Raw genomic sequence first — 22266 nt, 5'->3', positions numbered from 1 at the left:
TCGGAAACAAGACATGAGGAAGCGTTTTAAAATTATTGGTCCTTTTTCAGAAGACTTTGATCCTGGAATGCTACATCCTTATCCCCCTCCCATAAACGTATATATATATATATGTATTCGATATAGAAAGGGTCGTTTTCTATCAAAATATTTTTTAACTCTTATTTTGATATTCTTATTTGTAAATAATGTTGCTTTTGAAAATATTGGCTTTGATAACGAATACTTTATGTCACCAGGTATAGACACCACCCCCCCCCCACCCCAATCAAAAAAACTATTCATGATTCATTATGCAATGGGCACGCCGCATGACAAGACCACGGAAGTTTTCGTTTTATATCGTTTTTGAGCCATTATAGCTAATTAATTTAATTCCGTGATATTGTGAAATAAAAAAAATCAACAACACATTTTAGGACCAGGAAGTGAACGTCACGTCATTTTGGCGCGAGGAAAAGGATATTAATTAAGAGAGTGGGGTTTTCTCTATATTTGCTGATTACGCTCTCTTTATATATCCAAAGGCGAATAATTATAATAGAGTTAACTAAAAATGGGATGGTTTGCTATGCTAAAATCAATGTGAAAATGGTTGAAAAAAAAAGTTTATGCTATATATACCTGCAACATTGGCACCTAAGGTATGCATGCATGGATGCTGAACCCTCACTTTTTTTTTTTGGGGGGGGGGGGGGTAATTCTTTGAACTGTGAGGATTCCGACGAACCGACGAAGAGGACATAAAAATTTATATTCTATATCGGAGGAGCACATTCTCTAAACGCAAGAAAGTATCAATGGAAATATGAATGTGATAGGCAGAGAATCATTTCGAAAATAAAACACACAACCATGTCCTCAATTTAAAATCAGATAATGTATATGGGGGAGTGATTACTGTATTTTGGATATCTGTGAGATATTTATCCTAAGTTTATTACTTCCATAGGGGAGGGATCGAGGGATAGATGTGTTGTTGTCAGGGGAGGGTCCGACACCTAATTTTTTGTGTTTTGTTATGTACATTGTGAGTTTGATTTCGGTAAAATAAAGTTCCAGGTGCAGCCCCCCACCCCTAAAAAAACAAAAAAACCTTTTTACTCCATGTTTATTTATTTTCATCGATATTATTGTTAACAGATTAATACAAATTTTTAGCAAAATATGTATCAATGATAAAATAAAACAATAGACTAAAAAGTTCACCCAGCCGGAAATATTTAGATTTTCTATTCATCTTTTAGAATTCTTCTTCCTTTGTTTTGGTAAAGATGGCGCTGAATTTGTTTTGGTCGATCTTCATTCTGGGTTTACTTTTATGCTTTTCAGTAGATTCAGAACCTCTTATTAAAGATTGCACGAATGATAAAAGCTGTGAGTATGCTACATAAGCTTAAAATTTCTCTCGACTAACCGTCCATTTTAGATATGCAAAAAAACTTCCTGTTGGTCATTTTTGTGTAACGTTACACAGGTTGGGATCAATCTCCTAAAAGGGATATAATAGCCCAAATGGGATATAAAATTAAAGTGCAAAAAATAAAAATTTCAGATGTTGAAATTTTTTATATGAATCCGCATTAGAATAGATGAAATACAACAACTTTTGGTAAACAACTTATTCTGTAGCTGTACTTTTATGGAGATTGATCCCGCGGTATATCCAAAACTTCTTGGGGATCAATCTTACAAGCTATAGACATATAGAAAAACTTCTTAACCAAAAGTAGGTGCATGATTCACATTAATGCGGATTTATATCAAAAATTTAAAAATATTAAAAAAAAATAATTTTTGCACTTCAAATCTATATCCCATTTGGGCTATTATATCCCAAACGGGCTATTATATCCCATTTGGGAGATTGGTCCCAACCTGTTACAGGTGACAGGGGATAGTTTTTTTGGTCGAGAAAATGTAAGGCAGATAGTGCTCAGATATGTGATTTGATTTTTCAGTGGATTTTTAAATTTGCTAAAATTGGTTTGCATGCAGGGGACACATGGTCCTGACTCTATAGAATTTTTAAACATTAATTCAATTCATGCCAAGGGATGCATGTCTTCGGAACTCTGTAACTAGAATTTCCTCAGTTCCTATTCAGCACAAATACCTTTAATTCACTCTTTATAAGGCCAATCACCAATTTCTGAAGAAAATTACTAGTCAAAACCTGTAAAATTCTCTACAAACTGGTTTTTATGAGATTTTGACCCTTTCATATTTTGCTAATTTTTCAGCTTTTTAGACCTCCCCCAGCTAATTCCCTGCAGAGGGTTGACCTTCCGTACCCAGTGCATGTTGCACTATCATATGTCAGAAACTTAACGGTGTATAGTTTACAATGTCCCATCCACCTACTTTTCCTGTTAATTTACCTCCCGTATGTAACTTGCAATTTCACTGTGTAAAGTCAACACAACAGCATTTTACTTCTGATTCTCATGTACCTAACATAAGGGGCCTACATATTGCATATCAATTTCAACAAGAGACACCCCTCTAACTAATGATAATCATTAAAAATCACTTCATGAATTTTAGCAACACTCATAAGCCTTCAAGTACAGCAACTCTCAATTTTACAAAAATATTGACCAGGTACTTTATCCGAAACTGTCCCTTGCTACCTTTAACATACACTAACATTCTCTGAAAAGTCATCTTGTCTTAAAATTAGAAAGCTTACGAGAAAAAGTACACCACATTTTGCCAATTCCATTGAGGTTTAAGAAAAATGAATGTGCACGCAGAGTACATGTTCAAAGATAATATTTTTTCTAAGACATTTTCGGAAATAAAATGTAAATGTTATCATGAACGATGTGGAGGGTTTAGCAATAACGTAAAACTGGAAATTTTCAACGTCGCACATTGCGCCGCCTGACAAAACTTGTTGTCACTATTTATTTTCTCGAGAAAAAAATAAAGTACAAATTTGAACTTTTCAGCATTGTTTGCCAAAGGGTCATTAAAGAAAACATAGAAGTCTAATGAAATTGCAGTGAACAAATTATAAATTATGTGTCCTGTCTACATTATTTTGGGACAACCCTCGTATGGCCATTTAAGTGAACCCACCATTTCCACTTTCCTCTATTTAACACAGATTCATAGGGCTCTCCATAAATAAAGCATCTTTACCTAATCTTTTAGAGGTCAACTGTTGTTCAGCCTCCTTAAATAAGAAACCTTATCCAATACTACATACATGTATTTGATATTATTATGATAAAAGCATCACATCACTTAGAAATACCTTTACATGTATACCTTCCCTATATCTTTTGATTTTCACAAGAAGCATTAGTTTGAACACTTTAACCTAATATTATGAAACTTGTGGCAATTTCCTTGAGTCATTTCTTACACATAATTGAAAACAACCATCATGCACTGGTATTTGAAATTGATCTTTTTTGGTAAATGGATGATTTGTAGCATTTTTATTCACAAAAATACATGTCGCCCTACATGTGATTTCTTGTTTTCATGAAAAAGTAAGCCTATAATCATATTTTGTGGATATCTTATATATTCTGGTTTCTAGTCTCCTTTTAACTTTGCTAAATTAGTAAGACCTACAAGTGTGATGTGTGTGTTTAATTCAAATGAAATTCAAACACACCTGGGAACCTGGGGACGGATGAGAATTCCATGAAAAATGTTTAAATTTGGCATGATTTTCTTCATTTTTGATGCATATATACAACAAAAGGGTAAAAATATGTTGTTTCTTGTTCATTTCAAGAGTAATTATCATAGCAGATGTTATTTCAAGGTCAAATGTACATTTACATGTCCTACATGTAATGGTAATGGAGTCCGTTGGAAAGAGGGGGGTGGCTTTTTCAATTCTGTAAATACATCTAAAATATCATTTTTGGATAGGTCTTAAGGAGCAAAAACTTGAGTTTGTAGCTCACCTGAGCTGAAAGCTCAAGTAAGCTATTCTGATCACATTTTGTCTGTCGTCCGTCTGTGTGTCCGTATACTTTTCACATTTTCAACATCTTCCAAGAACTACTGGGCCACAATGGGGGGTCGAAGTTTTACATAGGAATATATAGATTAAATCTTAAAAAATCTTCTTCTCAGAAACTAGTTAGCCAGATGATTCTTTATAATTGTTAAGACTTTTGCTCCAGGACAATTTTTCGGCTTCACAAGAAGGTTTACCTGCAATAATTTAGCCCTCTCCTGATTTTTTTTTTTTTTAAGGTGTCGAGCTAATGCTCGGCAGCCTTCTAGCGATCGTCTGGATTGGCAATCGTCCAAAAATTCATGCTCTGCACCGCCTTTTAAATGCGCATAAGAAATAAGTTCCTTAAAGTAATCAACATATTACAAGATTTTTTTCCATTTATTCAACTAAATTGTGTACCAAAAAACCCAACTTTGCCTACCTGGTGATTGACAACTCATTGCTTAAGAATAAATTTGCTTAATCAAGAAATGGCGGATGAATACAATCAGGCCTAAGTGTAAAGATTCACTAACTATTATTTTAGTTTTTCGCTTACATTTTAATTAGAGACCGTGCCCGATAGAAATAACATTTTAGATCTAAATTTATTTTTTATTGGGCACGGTCTCCAAAAATAAATGTTAGCGATAAACGTATCTAGTAAACGTTGCAAAAAATAAACTCGATAATGCAGTTTGTTTGGTCGAGCAATTTAGATAGCACGTGTTGTGGATTTGTTTGTAAATAACCATACCATTGGAAATCTTGTTTCAAACGGGAATTGAAATAAATAAATGTATGTTTTATTATTATAATTAGGGACACACTGTTAATGTATTCAAATTATGAACCTGTGATTGTGTTCAAAGACTGTTTGAAGCAGAAAGAAAAAAATATATTTTTGAACTTTGAAATTTCTTCGAATTTTGCAATTATGATGAGTTATTGTATTATAAAAGCACCACTACCTATTTTATAAGAAAATATACTGATTTTTGTTTTTAAAGCAGCAGAAAACATAATTCATATACTTTTCTATTCTAAGTCTAATATTTTTTGATATGACTATTAGTACAGAAATTCAAATTATTGATATCATTCTATGTAAACGAAAAAAATGACAGCTTGACGCCTTTGTGGCCATTCCGGCCTTTGATTTTTTTGGGAGAGGGCTACAACTCCATTGGATCTCCGTAATGGTGCAAGTGCGGGAGTGATTCACTCCCGCAACGATTTCGTCTCAAATCGTTTATAAATGACAATAACATTTGCATTTCTTACCTGAAATCAAACGTTGTAGATGATTATGGCATAAATTAATCCAAAAATATCAAGTATAGTCCATATATCAGTTATTTTTCGTGTATGTCAACAACGAAAGTTGAATTTGTCCGCCATGTTTACTGACCTTGACCGGTTTTATTTTGGGACAGCCAATGAGAATTCAGGAGCGGATCTTGAACTGAATATAGGAATTCTCCTATTTTAAACATAATTAATGCGGTAAATATGAATTTTTCATTATATAACATTTCCTTAAATGATGTTTTAGTGATATAACGAGGTAAGATCGATTATTTACACTGACATTCACGTTATCAAGCCCATCAAAACTCCAAGCGTACATCCCATAAAATCACGCGAGAACTGTCATGGCTGCTGAAAAAGACGACTGGTTAACATGCTGATGTGTTTTATCTGGTTTTGATTTATATACGGTTAATTTGTTTAACCTGAATTAAAAAATCATTTTATCTAAAGGAAGTCAAATATAAAATCGATCTTTTCAGACGAAGTCAGCCGCATTAAAAAATTAATTTTGCACCGTGATTATGGAGATCCTGTGGAATTGTAGCCCTCTCCAGTAAACAAGCAGATATAAAAAATCGGAGAGGGCTACATTATTGCAGCTAAAGAAGGTTCAGAGTTTGATGTAGCTTTATATCCCATTTGTAAACAATTGTTAAGGATCTTTTTGAGAACTGCAATACTCAACATGTGATATGACTATAAAATCATCCTGTTAGAAAAGGGACTAATGATGATAAACATAAGAATATCCAGGGGGGGGTGGATTTTATTTATACAGGATCTACATGTATTATTGTACATTGTCCAGATTGTTTGTATTATGACTCCATTAAGCTGATTTTATCATACATATTGTTCCTCATGTGAGCGATGTGGCCCATGGGCCTCTTGTTTGACATATTGTATACTTTGATAACGGCATTTGTCTACATGTAAAGTTCATTTGAAATAAAAATATGCTGTTTTAAAAATATTGGGTGATATAAGTCAGGTGGCTCAATGTTATTTCATAAAATCAGACAGCAAAATGGCTGCAAATTCATAAATTTAATGATTTAATTGATAAAAACTGTTTTAAAGTATTTATTCTCATCGCAGTAGTTAACATAAGCCTATTAATTGTCATCAGGATAAGAAATACCTACTCTCCTAGCCAATTTACTCTAGTGGTGGTTATTTTACACATTTAAGAGGGAGTTACTCCCCTTGAATATTTTTGCTAATAAATCATGTTATGACATCTATAGCCAAGAAAATCATCCATAATCACAAAATGTATTACTTATGGTACAAAATCCACTCAAAATTACACTTAAAGGAGAAATATGGAAATACCATGAAGTCTTGAAGGTGGCAGGGGACAGTTTTTTTATATACAATTCATTGTAGCCAAGTGATGCACGTCTTCGGAACTCTGTAACTAGAATTTCCTCAGTTCCCATTCAGCACAAATACCTTAAATTCACTCTTTGTAATGCCAATCACCAATTTCTAAAGAAAATTACTAGTCAAAACCTGTAAAATTCTCTACATACTGGTTTTTATGAGATTTTGACCCTTTCATATTTTGCTAATTTTTCATGATTTTTCAGCTTTTTAGACCTCCCCCAGCTAATTCCCTACAGAGGGTTGACCTTCCGTATACGGTGCATGTTGCACTATCATATGTCAGAAACTTAACGGTGTATAGTTTACAATGTCCCATCCACCTACTTTTCCTGTTATTTTACCTCCTGTATGTAACTTGCAATTTCACTGTGTAAAGTCAACACAACAGCATTTTACTTCTGATTCTCATGTACCTAGCATAAGGGGCCTACATATTGCATATCAATTTCAACAAGATACACCCCTCTAACTAATGATAATCATTAAAAATCACTTCATGAATTTTAGCAACACTCATAAGCCTTCAAGTTCAGCAACTCTCAATTTTACAAAAATATTGACCAGGTACTTTATCCGACACTGTCCCTTGCTACCTTTAACATACACTAACATTCTCTGAAAAGTCATCTTGTCTTAAAATTAGAAAGCTTACGCTATTCTGAGAAAAAGTACACCAATTTTGCCAATTCCATTGAGGTTTAAGAAAAATGAATGTGCACGCAGAGTACATGTTCAAAGATAATATTTTTTCTAAGACATTTTCGGAAATAAAATGTAAATGTTATCATGAACGATATGGAGGGTTTAGCAACAACGATTTCAACAACCGAGACACCACTCTAACTAATGATAATCATTTAAAATCATTTCATAAATTTTAGCAACACTCGTAAGCCTTCAAGTACAGCAACTCTCAATTTTACAAAAATATTGACCGGGTACTTTATCCGAAACCGTCCCTTGCTACCTATAGAATAGCCAGGGATGGTCTCAATATTTTCTGAAAAATTGCCCTGTTTTCACTTTTTCAGGGATCCAGCACCACGCTTGATCCAGTCCCGAGCAACTGCCATAAACTACCATAGGATTGGTAGCTAGCTTAATGTATACCCATGCAAATAATCACCAATTGATGGGGGGGGGGGGTCAATCACCTTCTTTTCGAGTGACATTTCTTGTTCTGAACCCACTCTTCTTTTCAAGCAAAAAACTGAAAGTGAAAATTTAATTTGGCCAGTTTCACATTTTCATTCCATATCTGATGAAAAGTGCTACCATGCAGTATTAAAGTGTCATATATCAGTGAAATTGAAATTAGCTCCTCTATCCACAAAATGAATGCAATAATATTCTAGCAATTTATACACCTCAAATAACCAGCCAAACCTCAGGTTCTCCCTTTATTTCAATAATTCTTATGAATGAATTTAGTCTTTTTTGGGGATTTTTGTAGGTGTTGAACTAAGCCGAGACCACCCCACTGAACATGTTGATCCAGACCTTTATGATAATTCCTGTTGGAAAGTTTTCTGTTTCAGAGGTCTCTCCAAATCAATTATTTTTCTGTGGGTAAATCCTGTGGTATGTATGACCAAAATTTCTTTTCATGCATGTCATCAGTTTTTAGCTCACCTGAGCCAAAGGCTGAAGTGAGCTTTTCTTATCACAATTTGTCCGTTGTCTGTCGTTGTCGTCGTTGTCGTTGTTAACTTTTCACATTTTCATCTTCTTCTCAAGAACCACTGGACAGATTTCAACCAAATTTGGCACAAAGCACCACTAGGTGAAGGGGATTCAAGTGTGTTCAAATGAAGTGCCACGCCCTTTTTAAAGGGGAGATAATTGATTAGAAATATAATTATTAAAAATTTGTTGGTATTTTTCAAAAATCTTCTTCTCAAAAACTATTCAGCCGGAAAAGCTTAAACTTGTGTGGAGGCATCCTCAGGTAGTGTAGATTCATGTTTGTTCAAATCATGGTCCCAGGGGGTAGGGAGGGGCCACAAGAGGGGGATCAAGTTTTACATAGGAATATATAGAGAAAATCTTTAAAAATCTTCTTCTCAAAAACTATCAGGCCAGAAAAGCTCAAATTAAAATGGAAGCATGCTCAGGAAATGCAGATTTAAGTTTGTTCAAATCATGGTCCCCGGGGGTAGGATGGGGCCACAATTGGGGGATCAAGTTTTACATAGGAATATAAAGAGAAAATCTTTAAAAATCTTCTTCTCAAAAAGTATTAGGCCAGAAAAGCTCAAATTTAAATGGAAGCATCCTCAGGAAGTGTAGATTCAAAATTGTTCAAATCATGGTCCCCGGGGTAGGGCGGGGCCACAATTGGGGGATCAAGTTTTACATAGGAATATATAGAGAAAATCTTTAAGAGTCTTCTTCTCAAAAACTATTAGGCCAGAAAAGCTCAAATTAAATTGGAAGCATGCTCAGGAAATGCAGATTTAAGTTTATTCAAATCATGGTCCCCGGGGGTAGGATGAGGCCACAATTGGGGGATCAAGTTTTACATAGGAATATAAAGAGAAAATCTTTAAAAATCTTCTTCTCAAAAAGTATTAGGCCAGAAAAGCTCAAATTTGAATTGAAGCATCCTCAGGAAGTGTAGATTCAAAATTGTTCAAATCATGGTCCCCGGGGGTAGGGCGGGGCCACAATTGGGGGATCAAGTTTTACATAGGAATATATAGAGAAAATCTTTAAGAGGCTTCTTCTCAAAAAGTATTAGGCCAGAAAAGCTCAAATTAAATTGGAAGCATGCTCAGGAAATGCAGATTTAAGTTTATTCAAATCATGGTCCCCGGGGGTAGGATGGGGCCACAATTGGGGGATCAAGTTTTACATAGGAATATAAAGAGAAAATCTTTAAAAATCTTCTTCTCAAAAACTACTAGGCCAGGAAAGCTTAACTTTGAGTGGAAGCATTCGCAGGTAGTGTAGATTCAAGTTTGTTTAAATCATGGTCCCCGGGGGTAGGGTTGGGCCACAATAGGGGGATCATGTTTTAAATAGGAATATATAGAGAAAATCTTTAAAAATCCTCTTCTCAAAAACCATTTGGCCAGAAAAGCTCAAATTAAAATGGAAGCATCCTCAGGTAGTGTAGATTTAAGTCTGTTCAAATCATGATCCCCAGGGGTGAGTGGGGCCACAATTGGGGGATCAGGTTTTACATAGGAATATATATAGAGAAAATCTTTAAAAATCTTATTCTCAAAATCTATTAGGCCAGATAAGTTCAAATTATCCTCAGGTAGTGTAGATTCATATTTCTTCAAATCATAGTCCCCGGGGGTAGGATGGGGTCACAATTGGGGGATCAATTTTACATAAGAGTATATAGAGAAAATCTTTTTAAAAATTTCTTTTAATAACTATTTGGCCAAGAAATCTCAAATTTGCGTGTAACCATCCTCAGATAATGTAGAAGATTCAAGTTTGTTCAAATCATGGTCCCTGGGGGTAGGGCGGGGCCACAATGGGGGATACATATTTATACATAGAGAAAATCTTTAAAAGTCTTCTTCTCAAAAGTATTAGGCCAGGAAAGCCCAAATTTGAGTGGAGGCATCCCCAGATCATATAGATTCAAGTTTGTTTAAATAAGGCCAAAAAAAAAATTATTCCTGTTTCCTGTCGCCCGACCGACCCTATCTTTTACCCTCCGACCCTAAAAGTTTTTTTTGTGATCTTGGTGGTGATCGGTAATTTCGCCAGAATTTCCTCAGAGAGAGAAGTGAAGAAGACCAAGTCTTCTTAGTTCATAATCGTGTAAATTAACCTCACTTGCGAAAAAATGATAGAAAATTAATCTACAGACATTTTTACTGCATAAATATACCTTGTGGTGAATAACTTGCGACTATCTTACCTTCAGGGGTTATAAATACGGGTGATGCAACAACATACTGTATATTGGAAATTACAAAAAACAATGTTTATTACTTTAAATCCTGATTTTACAGTTAGTCAATAACCTGTTATTAGTTAATAACTGCATTAAATGTTAAAATTATCATAAAACTGCTTTCTATATTATCTTGAGAATTAAACAGATCCTCTACATAACGTACGGTAGTAAGTGGGTCAAAGGGTTGGACTAATACCCCAGATACACGGAAGTACAAAGAGTGATTTAATTAATTGTGTTGATATTGACATTAAGCTAATACAATACAAAAATATTTATCCAGAAAAGGATAAATACATTCATACACGTAGATTAAATTTTGCAAATAATATTAGTTTTTATTTTTAATTAAAAAATTAATCTATTTTTTTTTCTTTGCCTGTTGTTTTCTATACATTACATGCATAAACAATACAAAGACCTTTGGAACTTTTAAATCATCTATTTACATACTGAACACTGGGAATATACATCTCTCTCATTATTACACACATGCTCCAAGTTTTTAAAAATAAAATATTTTTTAAAAATAAAAATTTTTTCCTACCTACCTACCCTAATTTTTTTGGTCAAGTGACAGGAAACAGGAATAATTTTTTTTTTGGCCTAATAGTCCAGGGGTAGGGTGAGGCCACAATGGGGATGAAATTTTACCTAGGAATATATAGAGAAAATCTTTCAAAATCTTCTTTTTAAAGACTATTTGGCCAGAAAAGCTTAAACTTGTGTAGAGGCATCCTCGGGTAGTGTAAATTCAAGTTTGCAAAATCACTAGTGGTAGGGCAGGACCATGATGGCGGTTTGAATTTTTACATAGGAATATATAGAGAAAATCTTTAAAAATATTCTGGGAAAGTTTTTGGTCCAAAACTCAGTACTTAGTGTGAAAGCACAGGTTAAGAGATTAAAGGTAGATTTAAGTTTGATGAAACCATGATTCCCTAGAGAATAGTGGGGCCACGGAAGGGGGGGGGGGTATATAGGAATAGAGAAAAATCTTAGAGGTACAACAACAAAAGGGGCTTGGTATTTACCAAAAAATAAGAGGTGGATAAAAATTGGCAGATTTTCAATTTTTTTTTAGCAAGATCTACTGTACTCAGTTGTCAAGATATTTTGATACTGTAATGCTAATTTGATCAGAATTAAGGCAATTGTTGCTCAGGTGAGCAATGTGGCCCCTTGGCCTCTTGTTATGTATTTGAACTTTGATATTTTTAAATTCAAAGTTTTACTTGGATATAAAGAACAATAATTCAAGTTATGAATTCAATTTATATTTCAAAACATAAAACTAGGAGCATACCTGTTTTGATATTTCATCTCTGTATTACAAACATTTCAGTTAAAAGTGAAATTCAATAATACCCTACCTAGAAAGTTGATGACAGTACGGGGTGGAACTGTGATGGAGGTTGAAGATAAGAAAGACTCCTACAACCTGATGTACACTGTCCTCCACTGGCTCAGACTGGCCGCCCAGAGAGACATGCAGGAAATTCCCTTTGCTGCCTTCAATCAGAGCTGTATAGGTGTACACTCTGACATTGGATTTAAAGCAGAACTTTTCATCAAAAGTATATGGTTCTTGTATTTTCTTTCATCTCAAAATATTCTGTACTGCTCTTTGACAGTTGTTAAAATGATCTTTGAGGAGCATTTGTAATTGTTTTATTCTTTAATTCAAATTTATCACCTGAACTAATAGAGAGTAAATAGCAAGTAAATTAGAGTGAATAACAAGTGATTTTAATGCAGGTTGCTCAACACTTAACAAATTTAACACAAAAGTGTGATGCACAGTGTGCAAAATATGATTTTTTCATATTTCGTTGTAATTATACCCCCGCAAACGAAGTTTAGGGGGTATATTGGTTTTACCCTGTCCATCTGTCCGTCCGTCCGTCTGTCTGTAGATGCAACTTTGTCCCCCCTATAGAATTTTTTACTACTGCATGGAACAGTCTGAAAATTTGTACATATGTTGATCACCATTTGAAGATGTGCACCTGCAAATTTTTTTAAGACCAGACAAGATTTAATGATTTTATGACAGTTTTCATTTTCCTTATTCTATATATTAATTGTACTCTGATGTTGAAAAGTAAGGGAGGTAAACCTTACAGATTTTATGAATTAATAAATAGTATTAAAACACTCTAAGATATATTTATATAAATACATCCAAATAGAGGTTTTTTGTCTTAACTAAATTTATTTTTTATAAGTATTCTATCAACTGACAATGCAAAATTTTTGTTTGTCAATGATAAATTCTTAGGAGCTAATAAGAACATCAAAGACAAGTGTGGCTGAATTCATTTGTCCCAAGGGGGCCATTATCTGAGATATGGTTTAGATGGAGCATGTGTTTAGGGAAATTTCTGATATAGAGTTCCATTGTACCACAGGAGAAAGTGGGGAAAATTAGAAACAACTAATTGCATCTGTCAAGACTTTTATTAGAAAGATATTCAAAGTTTTATCAACAGAAGAGCATTGCTTGGCTACCGGTATTTCTATATACTGCCAAGGGAGGGTTTTTTGTCATTTTGTTGGTTTTTCGTTAAAACAATTAAATAAAAAAAAAAATATCATCAGATACATAAATTTGTAAATGTATTACTGTTATATGTATTTAAAGTGAAATTCTGACAATTTTGATTTTAATTTTTTTTTGTTAACTTTTTTTTGTGTTCCAAACCTTTATTATTCAATTCAATTATTTGTCCACATTTGCGGGGGTATTAGTCCCATTAGGACAGTTCTAGTTGATGTAGTTTGCAAACAATAAGCTCAAAACTGTGGTTGAATAGTGCTTTATTAAAATGATATTTCAGGTACAGTTACATGTACTTTAGTGCCAAATGATATGAAGTTATGAACACCCTAAGTATATGTACTGTGGTTTCATTATTCAATATTTTGGATTAAGAAAATTCACAGTTTTAAGATTGCTTAAATTTGTAGACACTGGCATTATCACTATGATTTTTCAACAGGTTTTTCTCAATGAATAAGTTCCCTCATGAATTAACCCCAACGAGTCCAATGAAACTGATGCTTAACAAATTTTGAGGAAACCACAGAATGTATTAAAGAATATTTTTTGATTCAGTGCTGTTGATTTGATGAGTACACAGGCGCAGATCCAGACATTTTTCCCAGGGGGGTCTGACAGAGCCTACCAACATATTCATGCATTGTAAAAGATACAACCTTATTTCATGGAAATTTTGGCAGATTTCACTGGCATTGATAGTTCTTGCATGATGTAAGTGCATGAGGGCTAGTGACGACTTTAATGTCAACAATACTTTACTAAAGCATTTTTAATAGGCAACCAAAATTTGAGTGTCATTTGATGAGTTATAAGCGAGTTACAGAGCTTACAATTCTTTGCTATGTAAACAAAGCGTTTGTTTACATTTCGAATGTTGAAGTGAAAATTTCAGTTTTAAACCTAAAATTAATGTATTAATCGTTAGGAACTGTTTATCTAGCTTTAAACGAATAATAAGATAGACAAACCAGCTCTAAAAAGAGGTTTTACTGGTATATTGGACCTATGTAAACAAAAACAGGGCACGAGCCTTGTTTACATGACGAAGAATTGTGAGCCCTGTATCTTGCTTAAAACTCAACGATTGGCACCCAAATTTCATTTGATCATTAGAAATGCATTCCTAAAGCATTGCAAATAATAAAGACAGAAAAATAAAATTTGACCGAAATCGTGACCATGCCCCTTTAATGCGACGAAGCCCAGAAAATAAGCGCTCGGCCTCACAAGAGGTGATAGGTAAGGTGCAACCAATGTGAAGAAGTGTTTTGATATCTGGAAAAATGTCTTCGTATGCAATTCTGTATGTATCTAGGAGATTGTCTGCTGTGATGCCCTTTCACCGAGTTTCCCACAAGCCCTCTTCCATTCCAACAAATGCCCTAGTAGATCTTGTGAAGATGAAGATTGTAAGTCCGATTCCCAGAAGAAAAATTCAGAAGAAAGCTTTTGTATTTCAGAATCTGACAGGGTCACCATTTGCTTTGGAACAAGACAGCCAAAAGCATATGCAACACTGTCATCTTTGTTAAACCTGTCATTGAGCTCAGTTGATAAATGATCCAGAAATGGGGAACAGCTACCTTGCCTTTGTAATATTGTTGCGGAGTGGAGCTACCGATATTTGTTCTCTGTGTTTGCCTACCACATGTTCTCGGGACCTTCTCTTCTATTTGAAGCTCATTAGCGATTCGTTTGCAATCTTCATACCACGTTTCAAACTCAGCATCCACTCCTTCTCTCATCTCTTTCACCCTCTCAACACGATCGGTTATCAAGGTAGTCCATCCATAACTATCATATTTCATACCTGATAGATTGCAAGTTTGATCACTAAAATCTTAGTGTGATTTTAAGGAGTTTATTAAATTACAAAGATTCACCTTGAAGTCTTTAAAAAATTAATATTAATAACTTTATCATATGTTTTAGTTAACATTGAAGTCTATGGGAAAAATGCATTTTTAAATATATATTTCTTTAGTACAAGTAATTTTCTCAGATTTCTCTTGGTAAAAAGTTGCAAAAGCATTTCCTTCTTCGAATATGATAAAAACTTTCAAAGTTTACCATACATATTTTCAGAAAATGATTTTTTTAAAAATTTTCCCAAAGGGCAGATAACTCTTTTAAAAAGTTTTAAGTGCAAAAAGTTCATTTAATTGACTACATACATACACCCGAGTTTGGTTTATGTCAGCCTCATAATAGCTTTAAAATACGTATTTGATGTAGTATAGATCAATCAAAAGCATTAAATATGCCTTAGTTATGGATGAACTACCTTAATGTACGGGCTTCATACACGTCCAGATCATGTTTCTGCAGTTTTGATGCAAGGGGCTTCACTGTCTGCAGAACAGCCCTGACACAGATGAACATCACCAAAAAGGGGTACGACATCATAGTGGCCAACAATCCCTGTGCTGTGATTTTAGTTTGGGCGTCCCATGACCACTCATCTTGGGTATTTTTGTCAATCCCTGGGTTTAATACGATGGACTGGAGACATTCAATGACGGCAGTATACCTGCTATAGAATACATAGCAGGTATGGCGTTCTACCCATCTTGTTTTACACAACCCCAACAACTTTTTACGCTTTGATTCCAACCCATGATGTTGAAGGACATGTTCATAGAAGCGCTGCCTTTTGGGAGAGACGTCAAAGAAAACGAATGTGGCATTTACCCCATCTATCATATTTCTCACAAGAGGTATTTTGCACGCATGGGCTATGCTCAAGTTCAGGACATGACTGTTGCAGTGTGTGTAAAGAGCAAGTGGATTGATAGAATCTATTCGAGCTTGACAACCTACCTTTTCTGACGACATTGCTGCTGCCTTATCTTACGCCTGGCCCCTCATTTTGTCACCTGGAATATTGTTCTCTGTTAAAACCTCTACTATTTTATTTGCAATTGCTTCCCTAGTAGTACGTTTCAGATGGAGAAAATCAAAGAATTCTTCTCGGATATATGGCTCACTTTGACTTTCATTTAAAAATCGCACACACAAAGCCAGGACCTCTTGGTTTGAAAACGAATTTGTCACTTCATCAGCTATGGTACAGTAAAACCCCCTCCCTTTCAGGCCCTCCATTATTTGATTTCTGATGTGCGACCCAATGGTGTCTATGATTTCATTCTGTATGGTCTTGCTGGTATAAGTTGCATTTTTTGGTGCATTTTTTATATGATCAGCCAGCTCTTTGTCATGACTAGCTAGTAAATTTAGAATGGCCCAGAAATTGCCCATGTTGGATGATGTACTTGTGGAGTCATCTCTGTGTCCCGGCCCTCAATGTTCTGTTTTCCACAGAGAATTACTGATTCAACTATCATTCTCAAGAGCCTCAAGTTTTTGTCATATATGTCCTTGTTTTGTGAGCTAATCTTGTACTGGACTGTGGTTTCTGGGGAAGTGAGGCTTGCTTTCAGAGTCTGATATTCAATGCATGCACTTTTGTGGTAGGCAGACTGTTCGTGTCTTAGAATTGAACAATCTTTTCCGCCAACTTTCTTGAAATTTTTGAATGGTTTTCTTACAAAGGTGTCGTAACATCTTACATCTGACTGAAGAAACAGCATACACATTTTGCAAAAACCCCCCTGAAGTGCGCTACTGTGTGTCAACCATTTATATTTATCCAACCAACTTGCCTGAACAAACAACTTTTTCTCCTTACCAGCGACGAATTTTGTTACAAAGGCCAAATTTTTCAGGGTTTCTTCGAGGATCGTGACGTCATATTTTTCCGACTTGTTCAAATAATTACATCACATTTATAACTGAATTGGCATTAAGGAATGACAAGCCTAATAGGCATCTTGTCAGATCTATAATGGATAGTGGTGGTTTTTCAATGTTGTTTATACAATCGAATCTGATAACCCCTTTTTTGGCAAAATTCGAGGGGGGGTCTGGACCCCCAGACCCCCTCTCTGGATCCGCGCATGGTACATGTACTGTAAATGTTACTAAATGTACTCTTAAGATATTCCAAGGTATTGTTATATATATGATTCCAAATCTACAGGTAAATTTCTCACATGTTGCTTTTCATTTAAATATTACAGATTTAGAACCATGGTATTTAGCCTATCTAGGATTTGGAATTGTTCTTTTTCTTTCTGCCGAAAGTTGGAGTCAGTAAGTCATAATCCACCAAAAAAAGAAAAAGAAAAAATGTGTTCAACTTTTTTTTTTTGCCTCTTTAACATCAGTCTTGTCAGCAGTGAAACATTGAATCTTGTGTTTACTTGTTCTTTAGTAATGTGAAGCTCCATTATGGATGTGGTATGGGGCTGGGAGTGATGGCCTCAATACTGGTGTTATTATTTATGATGAATAGAATGTTTCCTGAGGTATGTCATTTCATTAAAACACATAATTTCATTTATTTGTATTTTGAGAATTCAAATAAACTTGCAATTTGCCAAGTATCATTGCAATATTACCCAAATCTTTTAAAGGAAATCTCTTTTTCTTGGAGATGTAATGTTTTTGGTTTCACAATATTCAAAATTTCATTCATATAACCTTGTATTTTTGCTCTGGGAATGTATGAGTTAACCATGCAAGAGCAGGCAAGACAGAGTATTATTCATTATGAATATTATCCTTTTTTTCATTACAGAGCCTCAAGAAGTTAGGATATCTGTTAATGGCTATAGGATGTTCCACCTCCTTGTATTTGTGGACCTACATTACAAACAATATATTTGATTCCTCTGCACACATCTTCGTAAAATACTGGCAGTGGATTCTTGGATATGTCGCTGTCTCTGCAGTCATCAGTTTTGCTGCCTGTTATCGTTACGGTCCAGTTACTGAACCCAGAACCCTAAATCTCATCAAGTGGTTTCTTCAGTTCATAGCTCTAGTATTTATCTTCTTTGGAACCCAGATCACTGAAGCATCAGTGGCCATCATTGTGGTGTTGATAACATTATACAATCTTCCTCCTGGATTATTTAACAATAGATTTACTAGATATATTAGGTGAGTGTTTTGTTGGGTCACCCTATGTAGCTAGCATGCAACTTGAATCATACCAAACTTAATTACTACAAATAGTAGTAGATTAAATTCATACACATCAAATATAAGTTTATAAATCAGATACATCACATGAAGAAATGTGACATCAGTTTTCGGAGCCATTTAAGAATTACAAGATAGATTGTTTGAAGTAGTTATAACAGCCTTACAGATACATGTACTTTACTTCTTGATTACCGGTATGACTATGGTTAAATTGCACTTTGTGTTAAACTAAGCTGCAAATCTGTATCTCTAAAAATTAGGGTTGACATGTCAACCAAAATTTTTTTCATAGAGGTTTGGATCTGCATCTGTGTTAAAGGGGCATGGTCACGATTTTGGTCAAAAATTCTTTTTTCGATTTTAATGTTTACAATGCTTTAGTAAGACATTTTTAATAGGCAACCAAAATTTGAGTGTCATTTGATGAGTTATAAGCGAGTTACAGAGCTTACAATTCTTCGCATGTAAACAAAGCGTTTGTTTACATTTTGAAGGTTGAAGTGAAAATTCAAGTTTAAGACCTAAAATAAATGTGTTAATCGTTAGGAACTGTTTATTCATGCTTTAAATGAATAAAAAGATAGACAAACCAGCTTTAAAAAGATTTTTTACTGGTATGTTGAACCTATGTAAACAAAAACAGGGCACGAGCCTTGTTTACATGACGAAGAATTGTGAGCTCTGTATCTTGCTTAAAACTCAACGACTGGCACCCAAATTTCATTTAATCATTAGAAATGCATTTCTAAAGCATTGCAAATAATAAAAACAGAAAAATAAAATTTGACCAAAATCGTGACCATGCCCCTTTAAACAATACATTTAATCATGTATTGATCTAATCAACATTCAGATTCAAGGAAAAGTGCTAGTAAATTTTTTTTTTTAAAGATTTTGCATCAATACAAAAATCCACTTATGTTTCTATGCACACATTCTCATCATTGCTGTTCATTAACATATTACATGTATAAAGTATGAGGTGTGGTCTTACAGGTATAAGATCTTCAAGCCGAAGATCCGGTTGCTGACAGAGGAGGAGTATCAGCAGCAGGGACTTGAGGAGACAAAGAAAGCCCTGGAGGAGCTGAGGAGCTTCTGTCAGAGCCCAGAGTGTAAGCCCTGGAAGACCATCAGTCGGCTTAAGAGCCCTAATAGGTCTGTTTAAAAGACTATATACATATCGATACGAAAGACATTGCAAGTAAATGTACTGAAATTTTGTAAAGATGGTAAAGATTTGATATAAAGTTATTAAAGATTGTAAAAATTTGGTAGGAAATTATTTTATTAAAGTTTTAATGAATTGTAGTTGGTTACTACCCGTAGTATATTTTCTTCCCTGAAGAATAAGTACTGGCATTAGTTTGCAGTTTGTGTGATGAACAAAACCTTTTACTTTCAATTTCAAGTTTATTTTCAAAGTAAAATTGTTGTGCTCTTTCAAAATCCTCTCTGCATGCCATTCATTACATCAACTTCATTTTCACAGGTTTGCTGACTTTGTGGAGGGAAATTCCTGGCATGTGACAGATGATGAACTGTTGGAGTATGACAGTGGATCAGATGTGTTACCGCGGGGCGATGATGATGACAGTGATCAGGAAATACCAGTGCAAAGAGCCAGTGATCAGGAGATACCAGTGCAAAGAGCCAATAATCCTCCCGACTCCACAGAAGGAGGTGAAATCATTGACTCAACCGACGAGGAAGATCCGGCACCAGAGGAAACTTCAGATCAAAGCATTGATGGGCCCCCATTGTCATGATAGAGTATTATCCAGCCGGGTGTGTGGTTGTGAACTCCTTGTGCCAGATATATATATCCATGAACATACTGTTGAATTTTGTTTGAAAATTGAAATTGTTGACTCCTGACAAAAAAGTATTTTCATGGTTTTCTTTTTTATTACGGTGTGTTTAAATGTGAATTGATTTGAATGGGAAGTTTAATTTTTTGCGTGGAAATTGGAAAGGTGTCTGAATGTTAATGTAAAGATGAAATTAAGGTGGAGAAAATGGTTTTTTTTCATATATGTGTAAATGTGACATTCATGTATTTATAAGTGACGCGTCATTTCATCAGCATATCATTTTGGTGGTTTTTGGTTAACATGCTTTTATCATCTGTAATTACTATTACTTCATTACCATTCATCATAGGGTTATTCCAAAAATTCATTGCTTTGAAATACATGTAATTCATTAAAAATGGTCTAAAAAGTTTAATAATTTGGATTTTCTCAAAAGAAGTTTCCTACTGCTTAATATATTTTCAGGTTTTTATACCAAAATCTCCATCATATTATGTTGTAAGTACTCATAAATTATTTTTTCAAAACACTGCATTCATAAAATCTTCATGTAGAATTTTTTTATCCACACTGGCAATATCAAAAAGCAATTCTCCATTTTAAATTTGTATTTTTATAAAATTGTTAGTTCTTTAGCATCAAATGTTTATATAACTTCAATTTGTCTTAATAATAAAATTGTAAGTGATAATTCCGTCATAATTTTTAAATTGTAGTATTATTTTTGAAAGTAAAAAAATGAGAAGTGTCTGTTTAAATTTTGACATTCTATACTTGTATTCAACATACACAAACTTGTGTACCAATGTACAAGATTTCTTTATTCTGAACAGACATAAAATTTAATGAAGAGGAAGTCCTTATATGTAGATGTTTTTGATACTTTAAAACATGACCAATTTATATGTTTATCCTTCATTACCATTATTATGTGAAAAAGAATTTTAGTTAGAATGCTCAAAGAAAAAAAAAATTTGAGTAGATTTAGAACTTTTGTACACTGAGAATAGGTAGTAAAATTGTTTTTATACAAGTGCAATACTGGTAGATAAATGTTTAAAAGTATTTTAGAGTACATATGTACTACTGACTAGGTACTTGGGAATCATATTAAGGAAACTGCAGTGTTCATTGTAACAATGGTGCATGTGCATATTGCATATCTTGTACTGAACCAGAAATGCTCATAATGACTCATTTGTCTGTAATTTTAATGGGATAAACAAAGTTATGTACATGCACATGAACATTATTTTATTATAACTATTAAACTGTATTTGGCTGTAAACTTATGTACTTTGCTTGGAATTTTTTGATTAAAAATTTTACCCAAATCATACAATTTGTTGTTGTTGAATATTTCAATTAAAGTAAGTAACATTTTGAGTTAATTAAGTAGAATAGCTAATCCCATTAAAAACTCCTTTTACTACAATACTTAACATTTTATTTTGGTTGAAGAGAATCACGTATCGAGTATATATACACATGTTCATGGCACAGCAGTGTTAGTATACCGCTACTTGTTCTTGCTGTACATTTGCTATATAAAATCATAACTCATTTAATAGTAAACAGTCAACATGACATTACTCTGCGGGTTTATTAACCATAATGTGCAACCCTGGTGAGAGAGAGAGAGAGGAGAGAGAAAGGATAGAGGGAACTCATCAGATGAAAAAAAAACCTTAACAGATTTAGTCTGTACTAATGCAGGAAATCCATACCATTTCGTGTGTTGGATTGCATAATTATTATCTCTCCCACTTTAGCCTGAATAATTAAAAAGTATGAATAAGAATGTGTTGTTCATGTATCAAACATGGAACAGTAAATGTTGATTTATTACTATGGATGAATGTATCAATTAATGCATTATCATCCTAATAAAGTTTGAATAAAAATTGTGGCCATATTTTCTGGCATACATGTACATATACAAAAATGTTTCTTTGAATTTGTTTAATTTTTTGTTCAATTAATTTGGAAGCCTTAAAATTGTTTTAAAAACATTAAAAATAAATGAAAAAATAAAAATAAAAATAAAGGTTTCTTTTGAAAAATTGGCAACATTTGCCATAAGGGGAATTTATTTGAGCATATTATTATAAACACTTCCTTCTGTTTATTCATTTTGTATCATTAATTGATCTACAAATCATTTGTTTTAAAATATGTGGGAAATAAATAAAAAGTTAGCGGGTCAACTACTCAAAACTATCATAAAGGTATTTTGAATTTAACTAAC

The 22266-nt window shown here is 34.0% G+C and overlaps 1 protein-coding gene across 1 annotated transcript; it reads left to right on the top strand.

Moving 5' to 3' along the window:
* The first annotated feature begins 1265 nt into the window (after positions 1 to 1265).
* Positions 1266 to 21354, top strand: LOC128187144 (nuclear envelope integral membrane protein 1-like). The gene is made up of 8 exons (XM_052857376.1): positions 1266 to 1377; positions 8124 to 8251; positions 11938 to 12169; positions 17235 to 17307; positions 17429 to 17522; positions 17795 to 18159; positions 19201 to 19362; positions 19697 to 21354. Exons 1-8 carry the CDS (start codon positions 1275 to 1277, stop codon positions 19971 to 19973), a joined length of 1434 nt encoding a protein of 477 aa, XP_052713336.1. The 5' UTR covers positions 1266 to 1274; the 3' UTR covers positions 19974 to 21354.
* Positions 21355 to 22266: the final 912 nt, after the last annotated feature.

Source organism: Crassostrea angulata, chromosome 1 (genome assembly GCF_025612915.1).
Source record: "Crassostrea angulata isolate pt1a10 chromosome 1, ASM2561291v2, whole genome shotgun sequence".
In the NCBI taxonomy this organism is placed as follows: Eukaryota; Metazoa; Mollusca; class Bivalvia; order Ostreida; family Ostreidae; genus Magallana; species Magallana angulata.
Note: the sequence above shows the minus strand (reverse complement) of the source record. Positions and strands in the feature narration are given on the sequence as shown.